General features: G+C 29.5%; 1 protein-coding gene and 1 long non-coding RNA gene across 8 annotated transcripts; both read right to left on the reverse strand.

Annotated features, from left to right (window-relative positions):
- Positions 1–8,249: 8,249 nt before the first annotated feature.
- LOC150036704 (uncharacterized) lies at positions 8,250–9,770 on the reverse strand. Its single transcript, XR_016529445.1, has 2 exons — positions 8,604–9,770; positions 8,250–8,508 (listed from the first exon to the last, which is right to left on the reverse strand). It is a non-coding gene; the product is annotated as an uncharacterized LOC150036704 (long non-coding RNA).
- Positions 9,771–9,891: 121 nt separating this feature from the next.
- Positions 9,892–15,254, reverse strand: LOC120074966 (DNAse I-like superfamily protein). 7 transcript variants are annotated; one of them, XM_090313418.1, is made up of 11 exons: positions 15,145–15,254; positions 14,119–14,199; positions 13,855–13,930; positions 13,211–13,298; positions 12,996–13,100; positions 12,038–12,575; positions 11,737–11,930; positions 11,506–11,614; positions 11,149–11,297; positions 10,451–10,669; positions 9,892–10,367 (listed from the first exon to the last, which is right to left on the reverse strand). In XM_090313418.1, the coding sequence occupies exons 2-10, from the start codon at positions 14,149–14,151 to the stop codon at positions 10,459–10,461; spliced, it is 1,503 nt and encodes a 500-aa protein (XP_090169544.1). In that variant the 5' UTR covers positions 14,152–14,199; positions 15,145–15,254; the 3' UTR covers positions 9,892–10,367; positions 10,451–10,458. The 7 variants fall into 7 exon arrangements, with proteins under 7 accessions (XP_090169544.1, XP_038884009.1, XP_038884012.1 ...); XM_039028081.2 differs by having other exon boundaries at positions 10,456–10,669; positions 14,875–15,154; XM_039028084.2 differs by having other exon boundaries at positions 9,892–10,317; positions 10,456–10,669; positions 14,875–15,153.
- Positions 15,255–16,299: the final 1,045 nt, after the last annotated feature.

Consider the following 16,299-nt stretch of genomic DNA (forward strand, 5'->3'; position numbering starts at 1 on the left):
TTTGGTCCTTAGGTTTCAAAATTTTACATTTTCAGTCATTGAGTTTTGAGTTTGGTTTTAATTTAGTCTCTATATTTCAAAATATTGCAATTTTACCCTTAACATTTGAGTTTTGTTTGAATTTGGTCTCTATATTTCAAGATTTATATTATTAACCTCAAATTTTCACTAAATACTCATTTTTGGTGAATAAATTTAAAATAACTAAATGAATTATAATGATTAAGTTTTACTATTTTTCATCACTCTTGAAATTAAATTCAAATTTTTACTTTATAATTATTTTAAATTAACTAATAGATATTATGTTGATATTTGAAAGTGAGTATTTAATGAAAAATGAGGTAAAAATTGTAAAATCTTGAAATCAATGGACTAAGTTCAAACAAAACTTAAATGTGAAACGTAAAATTGCAATATTTTAAAACCTAAGGACTAAATTGAAATCAAATTCAAAACTTAAGGACTAAATGTATAGCATTTTGAAACTTAAAACCAAATAGAAATTAGACCTCAAATCTAGGGACCAAAAAAGTAATTTTCCCTTTAAATAATAAACTATGATTTTAAATATATAAATCATTAATTAGAATCCAAATTTGATTAGTACTAAAATAATAGATAACAGTGAAGACCAAAAATTTAATATGAAATTAAATGTCATTGATAAAGTCTTAGTCATATAGATAGAAAGTCAAATAAAATGTTCAATAGTAAGATGAGTACATAGGAGGTAATAGCCCAACAGTAGCATAATTTATTTGATAATGACAATATTGTTTCCAAAGTCATAGTATGTTCAAAGTTTATTACATAATTGGACGTATGTCATGCATGAGTATCAATGTTGATATGAGGATATTGTGTGGTTCCCACGTATAGACGATATGTTATACCCATTGCCCTATCTGTTAGAGGTAGATAAGCCAACATGCATGAAATCTCTTAATTGCTTGGGGAGGTAAATTTGGACACCAAGAAGATAACTTTTAGGCTTAACTGACAAGTACTCGATTCACACTCGAATCATTTTCATTGCATTTTTGTACTTAATATAAATCACCATAACCATAAGAGGACTAGACATAACATGATTAAGGCTCAATAATATTTTTGTCTGAATTCTAAGGATTTCTTCAACACAAGACTAGTTTCAAACTATGACTTGTTAAGGACAACTTAATCTATATCTATCTCGACAGCAGTATGATATTATCCATTTTGGACATAAACCCTCATATCTTTATTTTTCTTCATTTTCGTTTCACCTAAAGTACATCGACCAACAGAGATAATTGTCCTTATTTATATATATATCATATTTCCCATCTTTCTTTAGTCAATTATCATGTGAGACTTTATTTGCAACACTGAGCACGTGTCATCCGATGATTGGACCATGCAACAAGTTGTCCTGCAACATTTATTTTAAATTGGAACACAATTTGTCTGATACATTTTGTAATCAATGTTATTTGAGAAAACAATTAACCAATGTTTTCCTTAATCTTTTATTAAATTATAGTTAATTTACACAAATATCCTCAATTTGGTCAGCAATTATGTTTTTAGACTTAAAATTTTCATTTCACCATTGATTTTTTTTTTTCCATAGTACATTATTGGACTTTTTTTTCTCTTTATTTTGTTAAAATAAGTAATTCACGGAACAACTACTATAGAAAAATTGAAGTATACGAAACAACATTAAAGTAAATTGACGTGACAACCAATGTGTAAAAAATGACTATGTAATAGATTTTAACAATATATTTTAAAATGAAATAAACGATAACAATAATGTTAATTTTTTATATAGTTATAAAAATTAATATCGCGGGTGACTTCTAATTCTTACCCATTTGTTATAGTGTCAAATTTCATTCGTTTATTTTAACATATATTTGAACAATTTCAAAGAGTATAAATATTTTTTAAAACAAATTTCAAGTACAAAGGTAAAACTACAGTTAAAACCTAAGACAAAATTGAAAAGTATTTTGTATAACTTTGCCTTAAAATTAATAAGGAAGAAAATATAAATCATATAATAAAATTTTATACAACTATCTTTATGACAAAGTTAGATAATGATATAATATAATTAAAATAAGATTATACTTTAATCAGACTAAATTACTATTAATTACACTTCATCTAAGCTTTAACGTTTGACATTTAATTAAGGAACACGTGACAAGTTAAGAAAAAGAGGGTTTGGGTTAGGGAGGATTAATTAAAATAATATAATAAATAAATTCATGTGGATGGTGTGTTTACTTTACCAAAAGCTAAAACCCATCACATCGCCGAAGATGAAACTCAATTTCACAGTTTATCACGTGATTTTTATTTTTATTTTATTAAAACTTTATTTTTTATTTTTCTAATTTATTTGCGCATTTTCGTTTAAAAAATTTCTAATACTAGTGGAAAAATTACTTGTCATAATAATATCATTTAAAATTGATAAATAATTTAGTTAAAAATCATTTTTAGTCTCTAAATTTTCATAGAAGTTATAGTTTGGTTCGTAAATTTTAGTTTGTAATAATTTAGTCCATGTACTTTAAATTTTATAACAATCTAGTATCTCAATCTTACTTTGTAACAATTTAGTCCTTGTATTTTAGAATTTTTAATAATTTAGTCCCAACTGTAGAAATTAATGATTAGATTTAATGAGGTTTCATGCATAAATACAGTTAAACTAATTAGAGACTCAATATTTTTTAAAATATAAAGTCTATATCATAAAATATTAAAAATTGACATCTAATTTTGAAAAAAAATTTTAGGCGAAGGACTTAATTGTTACAATCAAAAGTACAAGAACTAAATTGTTATATATTAAAATTTAAGGTCAAATGGTTACAAAATTGAAAGAACAAGGACTAAATTGTCACTAATCAAAATTAATGGACTAAATTGTTACTCTAAAAAAGATTTATGGAAAATAAATGATTTTTAATTAAATTAATAAATTATTTAATGACATGTGAAATAATGAATTAAATGGATTAGTATTACTGTAGTATTATATTATATTTTTTCCATTTTCATCGGTTTCAAAACAAAGCCACGTCATAAAAAAATTAATTTAATTATCTGAAAAACGTCCCACCATCCACCGACGTTATCTGCTCAGGGCCCACCCTTAAAAAGAAAAATAAAACACTACAATTACAAGTCACCTTCTCAATTGTCCTTTTTGTGAATCATATCGAAAACTTTGCATAAAATTTATGCACTTCAATTTTTTTTTTTTTTTTAATTATTCTATTTCATCTGTATACGAAAATACGATCTCGAGTCAAATTGTTTAATTACAAGTGAACTGATCTTATAGAAGTGAAATTTATTGTTGACGATGTAAATGATTTGGCTTCAAACTACGGGGAGGTCTCATTTTCTGTCACCCTTCTTTGATATAATGTTTTAACTTACTCCCTGGCTCAAAAAGCAATGTTGGAGAATTATACGAAATTTTCTCAAATCTCGCTTTGTCTATATAGTATCGTTGTATTCCTCCAAGAAAAAAGTGTAAACGTTAATCATGAATGTAGCTTAATTAACCTATAAAATAGGTACTTCGAATAAAAGATGAGAACTTCTAATATTTTGTTTCGTATAATAGTAATAATATAATAGTAAACTAAAAAATAAAAATGAAAAATGTTGATAATAGCTTATAATTTTGAATAAAGGGGTATGTACCGATTATTTGGGAGTTATTGGCTTGACACGTTTTTACAATTTCTTAATTTTAGATTTAAAGTTTGAAGCATTTGTCGATTGAAAAACAATGTTTAAATTCTATTGAAATTAATTCGATTATTTTGTTTATACGTGATGAGTATTTTTTTAAATTTAATCTTGCAACCAAAATACATATTAAAATATAAGCAAAAGTAGAAACACAACATTATTTTCATTAAATTTATTGTTATCAAATTTCTACATTAAGATCTCTAAAAAAAAAAAAAAAAAAAAAGCTCATATAGTTTACGATGTATTTCTCTTTTGGATGGTAAAAAAATTCATAAACAAAGATTCCTTTTAACCCTCTAGTGTTACTATATTATCTTCTAGTAATAAAAGATTTAAATTAACCTTATTTTAACATAGGAAAATTTTCACATAATGAAAAAATGTCAGACTATTTACAGAAATAACAAAAAAAAAAAAAAATTGATAGATTTCTATTAATATCATGTAGTATCAACGATAGACTTCTTTCAGTTTAAATTACTGATAGACACCGATCTTCTATAAAAAAAAATAAATAAATTTTACTATTTTATATAAATAGTTTTTCTTAATTTTTCTATTTTTGAAACACCTATAGCATATTAATACAAATTGATTTAATTTTTTTAATTATTAAAGATAAAGAACACTTTATTAAAAAATTTCAAAAGTGGATTTAAATGTAAATGAAAGAGTCCGCAGCCGCCGCATTGACAAAAGCTTGGGATCCTTTTGTACTAATTGTTTAAACTTGCCACGTGTCATGGTGGGCCCTGCTAATGAGAGGGATGGAAAGTCTCCATAAAAGTTGGTCAATGGTCAAGCCCTTGTCCATGGCCGATGTGATTCATTGAAGAGGACCCCATATATTGTTTATATCTTAGGGTTTATCACTGTCTTATTTTTCCTACATTTTTCTATACTTACTAGGATTTTCCATAGTATATTTGTTGAGGTTGTTCAAGCAAACATCCAAAATCCGTAAATAGGCCCAAACTTAAGGAAAATCGAGAGATGACATACTAATCAATAAATAATTGAATTGCACTCTGTTAATCGTCTTATAGTTTTGAATGTTATAAATCATCATAACATCGTCAAAGTTACACAAAATCAAAGACAACTATTAGAGGAAAGATATTATAAATAGTCATATTTGATGATCTCGAGTAGAAGAGTAAGTAATCTCTAAAGGTGAGTCCTAACATTATTTTTTGTGTACTTATTTAAACTATATGCTTCCCGTACTAGATTAGGCATCAGAGTATGGTAAGCTCGGAATCACTCTGATGAGAGAATCTCTTACGCACGTCAGCTCAGAAAGCGTGATCAAACAAGAAAAAGCGGATTGAAGGTCAAACCTGCAAAGGGTCCGCGACGATAACGAACGTGTACGAGATTCGAATGCCAACAACAAGTATATATATATATATTTATATATATTGATAGATAGATAGGTTGGTGCAGTTTAATGGAGAGTTAGTCGATTGATTTGATTTTGATTTATTTGCTTGCATGTTAACTTGTTTCAATTGTCAAAAAGAGCATAGCTTGACTAGCATCAAACATGTATTATCAACCTCAAGGTTAGAGGTTCGGTCTCCCACCCCACAAATTGTAAAAAAGAATACTTTTTTCGATTGTATCTTATAGTTGGCTAATTGAATTTGGTTAATTCAACAATATTTCCATATGTGATCATAGTATGTCACGTGATCTCATCTCTACAACATTGAAGAGTATCGTCTTCAAATAAAATTTTTTCTAAGTATTATATTTTTACTTTTTTTAAAATTGGTGTCTATTTGATCTTTGGTGTTGATTTTTGTTGAAACTTAATTGAGCTTACTTTTAACTGTCTGTTTGTTTTGTTTCTTTTTCTTTTTTTCTTTGAAGTACAATACAATACTCATTTTGTCATGTTAGTTTTCAAATTTTTAGTCTTAATTTCTCAACTTTATATTTTAGAGAAAAAGAATATGTTGACTTTATCGATAATTTTCTATTGGTCATTTAATAAGAATCTAATAATTATTTGGAACAATGCCTAACCTACCACTAAAGATATGTAGCCATCGATGCATTGAAGGGCAAAAATGATTTTTTTTTTCTCAATTCAATATTGAATAAAAGAAAATGTCCAAAAATAACAAAAATGAAATTGAAATCTTAGACCTAAATGGAAAAAAATATTTAATTTATAAATTTACAACACATGCTAAATCAAGTTATATTTCTAAAAAGAAATGATATTGATACAAATAAATAATTTAGAGAACATTACAAAATAGTAAAATAATATTTAGAGAACATTCCAAAAAAGAAAAATAATATCTCTGCTTTAGTTATTATTATTTTTTTTATTATCATAAATTAGACCTTTTGTACCCAATCTCTTACTACTATTATTATTTAGATGAGCGCAAAATAAATAAATAAAATAAAATACGATAAATGAACTTAAAAAACATTATTCTACCCAAATATTACATTTTATTAACACATAGTTTTTTTTTTTTCTTTTCTAACTTCTATAAAGACATTTTATTTCACTTATTTTTCTTTTAAAGAAATTTTCCCATTATTAATGTTTCCTCAGGTATATATATATATATCAGCGATTAAAAGGGGTATAATTTGAGTCTCCATATTTCTATTGTACTAAAAACAGCACAATTAACTCGTTGCTGAAGTCTAAAAAACAAAAGACATCTCAACTTAAAATCTAAAAACAAATTGAAAAATATAAAAAGTAGTATTCAAAATTTTTTTTTTTCTAAAATTTTATTTTATGAAACTCAACTAAAAATTCAAATGTTTCTTTAAGAGAGGTAAAAATTACAGTAAAGAAATTGTAAAAAAGCAAACAAATTTTAAGTACATAAAATTAAAAATGAAGACCCCGTTCGATAACTATTTGAATTTTTTGAAAAGTGTATTACAAGTTTTTAAAAACCCTTTTTTAGCTTTCAAAATTCGTTTTGATTTTTAAAAACACTTCCAAAAAGTAGATTTAAAAAAACAATCGATGGATGTAGTGTCTACATCATGCTTAATTTTAAAAAATAAAAAATTAAGATCCCATTTGGTAACCATTTGATATTTGATTTTTTTTCAAATTAAGTCTATTTTCTCTTAATTTCTTACGATGATTTTCATCCTTTAAACATATAAGAGTTGAATTCTTAACCCAATTCTAACCAAAAAACAAGTTTTTAAAAACTACTTTTTTTAGTTTTCAAAACTTGGTTTGGTTTTTGAAAACATTGGTAAAAGATATATAACCAATCAAGAGTTTTAGAAATGTAAGTAATGTTTATATGCTTAATTATCAAAAACTAAAAACAAAAAATCATACCCCGTTTAATAACCATTTGGTTTTTTTTTTTTTTTTTTTTTTTTTGCTTTTAAAAGTTAAACATATAGACACTACTTCTGTCTCTAAGTTTCTTTCTTTGTTATCTACCTTTTACCAATGGTTTAAAAAACCAAGCCAAATTTTGAAAACTAAAAAAAAAGTAGCTTTTAAAAACTTGTTTTGTTTTCGGAATTTAACGGAGAATAATTCAACAATTATACTTAAGAAAAATACAAATCATTGTAAGAAATGAAAAAGAAATAGACTTAATTTTAAAAAATCAAGACAAACGAAATGGTTACCAAACGAGATCCAAATATTGATCAAATCAGACCTAAATAATATTATCAAACACAACTTTGCAGACAAAGACATGTCTTTAAGAATTATTAATGTTGGTAACTTTATAAGATCCAAACACTCTAGCCCAATTCTTTAAGGTTTGGGCCCTCCACAGTGTTTGGATTAGATTTTATGCCATTTCTCATCCATAAGTTTTAAGATTACACTTATCTCTCTCATTTGTTTGTTTTCTTTTTTTCTCTTTTTCCCCTATTCCTCCTAACATTTTCCCTTACATTTTCTTCACATATAATGCACTTTGAATCAATAAGAACCCTATTCTTTTTTCCCTATTGTTGTTGAATAGTCACTAAAATGGGCCTACTTGATAGTTTCTCTCATCCTTGTGGATAATAACTCATCAACCTTCTTGTTGAAGTTCAACAACCTCTCATCTTCCATTACAAATCAAAATTCATCCGTTAAATTGCAAATTTAGTCTATACGATCTGGAGAAAGTTAGAATTTAGTCTTTATGATTTTATAAAACCTGCATAAACAGTCCTTACCGTAGGGACTATGTTTGAAAATTTTATCAAACTGTAGGGACTATTAGTGGGTTTTATCAAAACATGAGGACTAAGTTTTAACTTTGAAAATCATAGGGGTTGAGTTTTAACTTTTTCCAAACTATAGGGATTAAATTTATAATTAAATGAAATTCATCCATTGAAATTTTGAGGCAATTGATTGATCATGGATTGAGTTGGGATTGTTGAGCTCAAATGATAGAAGGAATCAAATTTGTATAAGTTTCGAATTAAACTCGAAAATTCAATTCGATTTCAAGAAACAGATCAAGATCAAAATTGTGGAAGTTGATTTTGACATTGAGAAATCTACACATACACAAGAAGTTCTTTAAAGAAACAACTTTCTAATCAAACAATTGTATATAACAGTCAGTTTTCTACTGTATTTCTATAGCTATGAATCTTTTTTCTTAGTATAAAAAGGAAAACTAGAATAATGGTTGCCTTTGAGATTCCTTTAAACATCTGTTTCTTCTTCATCTTGATGATTCATTTAAGATTTAGCTTCTGAACTTAGGCTTCATTCTGTCTCAAAAACAAAAACAACAGACAGATAGAGAATTCTATGAGTTAAAACTTTAACAAAAAACAAAAAACTACGTAGGATTCAGAATCATTACCTATTCTGTGTGGGGTTTGGGCCGCTACGAGGTATTCGGCGAAGGCTGGTGGTAGTAGACGACGTCGTTTCGCCGAGCTTCCGAGCAGTGGGAGGAAGATGAAGAAGAAGATCAACTTGATATGATGACGATGACGATAACGGTAACGGTAATGACTTAGAAGCAAAACGAGAACTCGGGGAAGGGAGGAGCATTCTTGCAGCTTGAGTAGGAGTGTGAAGATGGAGAGTAAACATAAGTAGAAAAGTGTAGATAACTGGAACCAACAATGATTTGTAGATCAAAGGTTTCATGTTTTTTTGTGAAGCTCTGAGAGAATCAATGTCTTGTTTGTCTTTCAACTCTAACAACTTGGACTGCCTCCTTATATAAGTTTTAACAAGTTTTCAACTTTTGTCTTCAACTGCCTCCTTTGTTTCTGTTTTGAGCAATATTCTACTGAAATCTCTGATTGCTCCCATATTCTATACTCCTCTATACAATTTGTAGGGTCTTTTTTTTTTAAAAAAAAAAAATTTAAAAAGCAAGGTATTTGCAAGTTACACTCCTGTATTTTGTATATTTTGCCAATCATACCCATATGTTAAAAAAAGTTTAACTCATACCCTTCTATCAGTTAGCTTTGACAAAAACCAGACTCATTTTGTAGATGTAAACTCTATGGGATTGTTTGGGCAACCGACTTCATTAGTCGGTGTTAAGTAACTCAACTCTACCAACTTCTAAAATTTGCACATTTATTGAGAACTCTATTTTCTCCTCTCTTTTTTGCATATTTATCGAAAAACTTTATCTTTATAATTCTACCCTCCAAACATAGACTTCCTAATGTCAACAAATTAACTCTAGACTTCATAACTCAACTCAACATCCCAAATATCCCTCAGCAATATACATTGTAACAGACTTGAGAGGTTTTAAGTCATTTTCAAAATACAAGGGTTGGATTTTGAAAGTAAATAACTCTCAAGGGTGTGATTTGCAACTAATCTTAAAAATTTTCAAAATATCAATGGCCTGTATTAGCCAGTAAAGATCAAACACAGTTTTCAATGCAGATCCATTGGGTGTGAGTGTGAGCCATGTGATGTAAACAACATGTATGCTTTGACTTGTGGAACTTCCAATTTCCAAAGCAAAATAAAAAAATAAAATTAAAAAAAAAAACTTGGAGAGTTTTTGCTAATTATAAAATAATTTGTTCACCTGCCATCACGTGACCATTCACGTGATCAAAATAGCAGAAGCTTTTTTTTTCTTCCTGGTTGTCAAACTTTGGATTCTACTCTTCAACCAAAAAAGAAATGAATTCTATTACTATATTTCATCAAATAATCAAATCAAATGTTACTTCTGCAATCTGCTCAGTGCTTAAAAGACAAAAAAATTCTAACTTAAAAACTTATATCACTTTCTTCTCTCTAGTTTGACTGAGAGCTACACTAAGAAAAAAAAAATCAAACTTCCTTTCTTTTTGTTTTTCTACTTTTTTCCCCCTAAACTATTCTTCCCTTTTTTCAGTTCCCCATTGGCTGCAATCTGCTGTGATGCATCTGCAAGCAACAATCTGCATCCATGGCTGATGATGATGATCACATCCCTTCCTTGACTTGAACAATCTACTAACAGAACTCGACTTGCTGGTTTCGTTACGATCTCTACACAATCCTACTAGATTTGGTGTCGGGCAAAAGTTCGACGAGTCATCATTCTTCTGATGAATGGTTATGAATCGTTAGATTAAGCTACTGAGCATATTAGAACCTGATGGATAAAAGGCAAAGTAAGGAAGAGAATGTAATGTGCTTAAAAAGGAGATTCCATAACTTTTAACTAATTGGCACTACCTTACCACTTAGCGATAATATCTACTGTTTGTTGGTAGCAATTCTTCAGCCCCAACTTTCATATCACAGCTAGGCATTTTCTTCTTCATCCCTCCCTCGATGACCATGACATCAACTAGGAATGTTGAACAGACGGGGCGGTGATCGGAAAACCGGGACTCTCCACGGATGTAAGAAAGTTGTCGTATGCCATCACCGTGCCATAAAATTCTGTCACACCTGCATTATATCAGGAATTTTTAGGATCATGTGTTTGGCTAGCGTGTCCGAGTCACATGTGTTGGATACTTGTTAGTGCAAGTGTTAGACAGCAGTGGTACATAGTCAAAATAGGACCAACATTTGTTTGACAGCAGTGGTGCAAGTGTTAGTATTAGTATACTTGGTTTAAGTACTAAGTGTCGTGATAAAAATAATAAGTTCTGAGAATGAAATACATCAAGCTAATTTTTTAAGGATATAAATGCATAAACTCATTGATTTTCAATTTTCTTCTTGTTTAGAAATGGTATATATTTTTTAAAAAATGTACACTTTACTAAACGCGTCCTTGTCGTGTCCATGTCCTAAATTAAAAAAAAAAATGGCGTGTCGCTGAATATGGTCGTGTCTTGTCAAATCAGTATGTCAGTATCTGAATCTATGCTTCTTAGGTGTTATGTGGGTTGAGTTTGTATGTTTTTCTATGCCATACTTACCAAGCTGGAGTTCTTCTCTTCTTTTTCGATTTTTTCAAGTCTCCAGCGTAGGTGTCTGAATTGTAGTAGTATTTATACGTGGGTGCAAAGTAAATCTTTCCCTCTTTCCATCCACAAAACACTCGCCCTGCATCCCTTTCAATCTTCAACTACAGCAGCCAACAAAACATAAGAATCAGCACGAGACATAGTCGATCTAAGAACACAATAACAAACTTCAACCAGATTTTATCCACAGCAGTAATTTTATGGCAAAAACTAATCTCATCTCTACAAGTTTCAAAAAGTGAGAGAAAAAGAGAATGAATGTTGCTCCAGTGATTAGGTATTGTCATTACGACTCTCTAGGACGGTTACCTGATCTTTGTTGAGAAGTGCATCCCAGTGATTCTCTTCCATGAGTCTTCGAGTTTCCGAGTAGCTCAAAGCTATTCGGTAATTCAAGTCTCCTAACCATATTATTCGTCTTGAGCCATTTCATCAACACGAATGAGAAACTCAGTGTCATATGGAATGAATTACCAAAAAGCGTCGTTCTTATTTATATGTATATGTTTTTTCTCAAATCAAACAATTTAAGATGCTCACTCATGTCCGAGGATTTTCTCCGGCACCCGACTGTAAGGTAGTCTGCATATTTTTGGAAATTGAGTGTTCTTAAGAATTTCGATGACATCCAAATTCCTTCTTAGTTCATCTCCTTCTTTCTCTCCAGAAGCTAAGTGGCTGCAGATGAAGCAAAAGCTTGTCTGGTGAAATAACATGCTCACTGAAATGCACCCCTGGAGGACAAGAACCGACCTCATGATTTCAAAACGAAATATGACAGATATTTTGCAGAAGTATCCCATATATGTAGACAAGGGAACTCAAAATATATAAGTATTACCTTGTTCCCGAGGCAGCCCATGATCCCGCGACTGGTACTTGCAATTCTTAAGTGGCTAACATGTGGAACAAGCTCCTGCCTCATCCAAATTGTGACAAAAATGCCAACCATTTGTTTACTTGCAATGAGACCATACTTTGTCTCATTTTCAGGAATGGAAATATCTGAAATATCACAGACGTTCGGATCCTCCTCGTCGTCATCTTCTTCTGAAGAAATGCCATTTTGACTCACATTCGATGGTTGGCACCGAAACCAGAAATCCTTGCTGCGTTTCCTTTCGAGTTCCAGTGGTGTACAATTGCAACTTTTTAGGTTCCTTCTACTTACAGTCCTGAAAGTTTTACTGACGCTTTTAAGGGAAGGTTTTGGAAAGAATTTCGAACCTCCAAGACCAGTGTTAGGTTTCAGTCCTCTCAAGCAGCCATTTGTTGGGTTGTTCAATGATTGATTAATTAAGGATAGCCATCTTGCAGCAGGTTCATTGTCTTCAATAACTAGAACATTTCCAGCATTTAGAGGCACAATTTCCTGAAAACTGATAATAGGAGTTTAAATAACACATCAATCTGCTGGTATGATTTGAAATACAAAGAACCAAATGACAAATTTGAAAGGGAATAGCGGTCAGAGGCTACTATCCACAGTGTCGTTGGAAGAACAAGAACATTGGAAACTTCTTTTCAAAAATATGAAACAGAAAACAGTAAACAGTAAACATTGTTGTCTAATGCCGATAAACGAACTGAAACATTTTGTTGAGAAGCTTAGATTGAAAAAGAAAACTCTCAAAGCAGCAAGATGAGTGAACTCAATTCCTAACTAACAACCATGAACCACCAAATTTAAAAGAAAATGGAAGGAAACAAGGAGAGAGGTTGATTCCATGTTCTAACAACCACCAGATCTTTTAGGAAAATGGAAGCGAAGAAGGAGAAAGGGGCAGAATAAAACATACCCGAAAATGTAAATATCAGCATCGTTATCGTTCTTGAGAAAATCGTTCAAATTGAGGTTGGTATGGGGAGATTTTCCTCCAACATTCCACGTGGCAACGAAAACACTGAATCAAATTCCATCAGGGAAAAGAAATATTAATGCACAAAGAGTACAGACTCATCATCTGGTCAAAATGAAAAGAAGAGATCAAAGCGATCATGTCATAACAAGTACCGGAAGGATTGAACTTCTTGACCAGGAGCCATTAGAGAGTCTGTGCTGCCTAAGAATGTACTGTCTAGCTGTAGGTCTGAATTTGGTTCTACATATAGATTGAAAAGGAAGAAATTAAAAGCGACTTAAACACCAAGCAAATATCCATTGATCTTGTTTCTACTTAACAGAATAGTTGACTAAAGCCTCTTTCTGATAATCAAACCAAGACCAATTCATTTCTTGTCAAATTCAATAGTTTTAACCAACTGGAAATATTCTGAAGAAGCTAAGGAAAAAGGACAATATCAAGTGGGAGAGAGAGAATATACCAAGCTTGCTTCCTTTCTCACACTAGTTTAAAGATTGAATTGAATATATTCTCCATTTGGATCTAGTTGACATGATTCTCTTCCTATTGCTATCGTTTTTAAGTTTTTTAATCTTCACAGGGAAGCAAATACATGCTCAAATCTCTTCTAATTAAAAGGTGCTACTGCTAAGTCACAACATGCCTAAAAAAGGTACTTCCAACTTATCATCAATGACTATTAACTTATCTGAATAATAAAACTTTGCTTTTCTATCGTGATATTTCTTTCTTTATCCTCAAAATAAAGATAAGATGATAATTTATCAAAAAGCATTTCCCTTTTGAAACTCACCAGTGGACTCAAATGAGCCTTTGAACTCTTTCTTCCCATTTCTTTCTCCCATGGTAAACATTTTTCTAATGAAGGACTGAAAGCAGAGTAGAAAAAGGAAGATATTTAATGATATTAACTTCAAAAGTTGCAAAGTTAGCCCCACTTTTTTGTAAGATAAAAAGATGGGTACAAATTCAAGATAACAAACCACCAAAAAACACTTTAGGATTCAAAAAATAACTGGTAAGAGAGAGAAAGACAGAGCATTGAAGATTCATTTACCTTCTTTCTCGAGTCTTGTTTTCCAAGAGTCATTGCTGATATTGCAATTTCTCATCAATGCCACTGACCCAAATCAAAGATCTACAGTGAAAGGGAAAAAAAAAAAATCAAAACAAGTAGATATAAATTGAGGTGACATTATGACAAACAATTCATGTCACTCTCGAGAATGTCAATAAAATCAATCCAAAATCAACAGAACAGAACAGAAAGCAAAAACCAACAAGAGAACAATGATCCAATGAAACCAAAAACTCAAGAAATCCAAGGAAAACACCAACATTACCACAAAAAAAAAACAAAACCCAGATTTGAAATTTGTTCTAAGAGGGGACGGATTTGATCAAATTTAAAAGAAAAGAGTGGAAACCATGACAAGGTTGACAAGTGGAGGCTTATTCATATTCACAAGAAAGTCAACTGTTGGAGCAATGACTATATACATACATAAGAAGAATCAAAACAAAATGAACTTAAAACATTTCCCCAGCATAGAAAATTGAAAAAAAAAAAAAAACTGAAATTGAATGTTAGAGATTCTAGAAGAAATAAATGTCTGATATTCAATGTAATGGTCCGAGAAACTTGCTGTTCCAAAATGCATTGATATTAACAAAAGAGGGCACAGTCATAGATGAACAGAAAATAGGGGGAAAAAAAACAAAATTAAAATCGACAATCGATTTGGGGTTTTTCAAAGAGGGAAAATGGTGAAATTTTCTCGGGAAAATAAAGAAAAGAAACGGTCAAAAACACCTTTGAAGAAACGCCAAATTGAGAAGTTTGGAGTTAGTTTCTTCCATTGCTGCAGTTTGAAGAAGCTTTTTTTTTTTATCAAATTTCTTCAAATGTTCATTGAAAAATGGCAAAGGAACAAATCTTTTGATTGAAAACTCAAATGGGTATCAATGAAACGAAGGTTCTGTTTAGATCATCATCATCAAAAGAATGAAGAAACTGATCTGTTTCATGAAACTGAAAGAGAAGAATGAATGAGAAAATGGCAAATTTTTGTCAAAACTCAACTAAATGGACTGCATTTCTTCTTTTTCTTGCCCTTTTATAGATGTTTTTAAGACCTTTTTAATTTGAAGAGTATCTTCATGGACTTTTTCCTTGTTCATTTGTTGAGGTCTGTTTTGGGATTTTTCACTTTTTTTTTTCTTAGTTAAAAAAATCATGAGATAGTGAGATAGTAAATGGAACCATGACTTGGTCTATGTTTCTTATTATTGTTTTTATTTGTTGTACTTTTACACTTTTTTTAATGGTTAAATATCAATTTATACTTTTAAATTTAAAGTTTAAATACAATTCATTAGAAGTACAATTAAGCAATAATAATATCAATTTAGACTAAAAAATTCACTGAAATTATTCTCCTCCCAAAATTTCACTAGAATAACATTAAAGTTATAAGTAGAAAAAAAATAAAGAAAGATAAATAATTTAAAAAGGCTCAAATTTAAATCACTACTTTATTTTTTTTAGGGAATTTTAAAAATAAAAAAAATAAAGAAAACTATTTACATAAAAGAGTATGATAGAAGTCTATTAGTGTCTATTAGTATTTTTTTTTATTATATATGTAAATAGTTTGACATTTTTTTATATGTTAAATTTTTGTTTCTCTCTATTTTATAATCGTATTTTTCTCTAATTTATATTAATTTTATACACTCATAATAATTGCTCATGAACGTTTCAAAATGAAGTTTTAATTGAAAGTATAAATGGATAGATGCGTTAAAGTTTAAGGTTTAAATTAATAGAATTAACCATTTGTAATTTTAATTTATCCTACCTCAAAAACTTATTGGTATTGATTTTTTTTTCTTTTTTTCCTTTGTTCACGAAAGAGTTATTTTGGTAGATGAATATCTCAATGAGTTAAATTACAAAAACACATATATTATAAATTTTGAGTGCATTATTTCATAGGGAGACTCTATAACTTTCAAAATTATTTAATTATAACCAACCTATGTCTTTTAACTACCATTTTAGGCTTAGATTATCAACCCTACATGTTATTGTTGAAATTTTAAAATATATATATATATATATAAATAATTTTTTTTAATTATTTATTCTAATATTTGAACTTTCAAATTCATTAGGTTTTAATCTATAAACTTTCAAAAGATATATTTTGGTCTTTTATTTAAATTAAAGAATAAT

Source organism: Benincasa hispida, chromosome 4 (genome assembly GCF_027475165.1).
Source record: "Benincasa hispida cultivar pf3 chromosome 4, pf3_genome.v1.1, whole genome shotgun sequence".
NCBI lineage: Eukaryota > Viridiplantae > Streptophyta > Magnoliopsida > Cucurbitales > Cucurbitaceae > Benincasa > Benincasa hispida.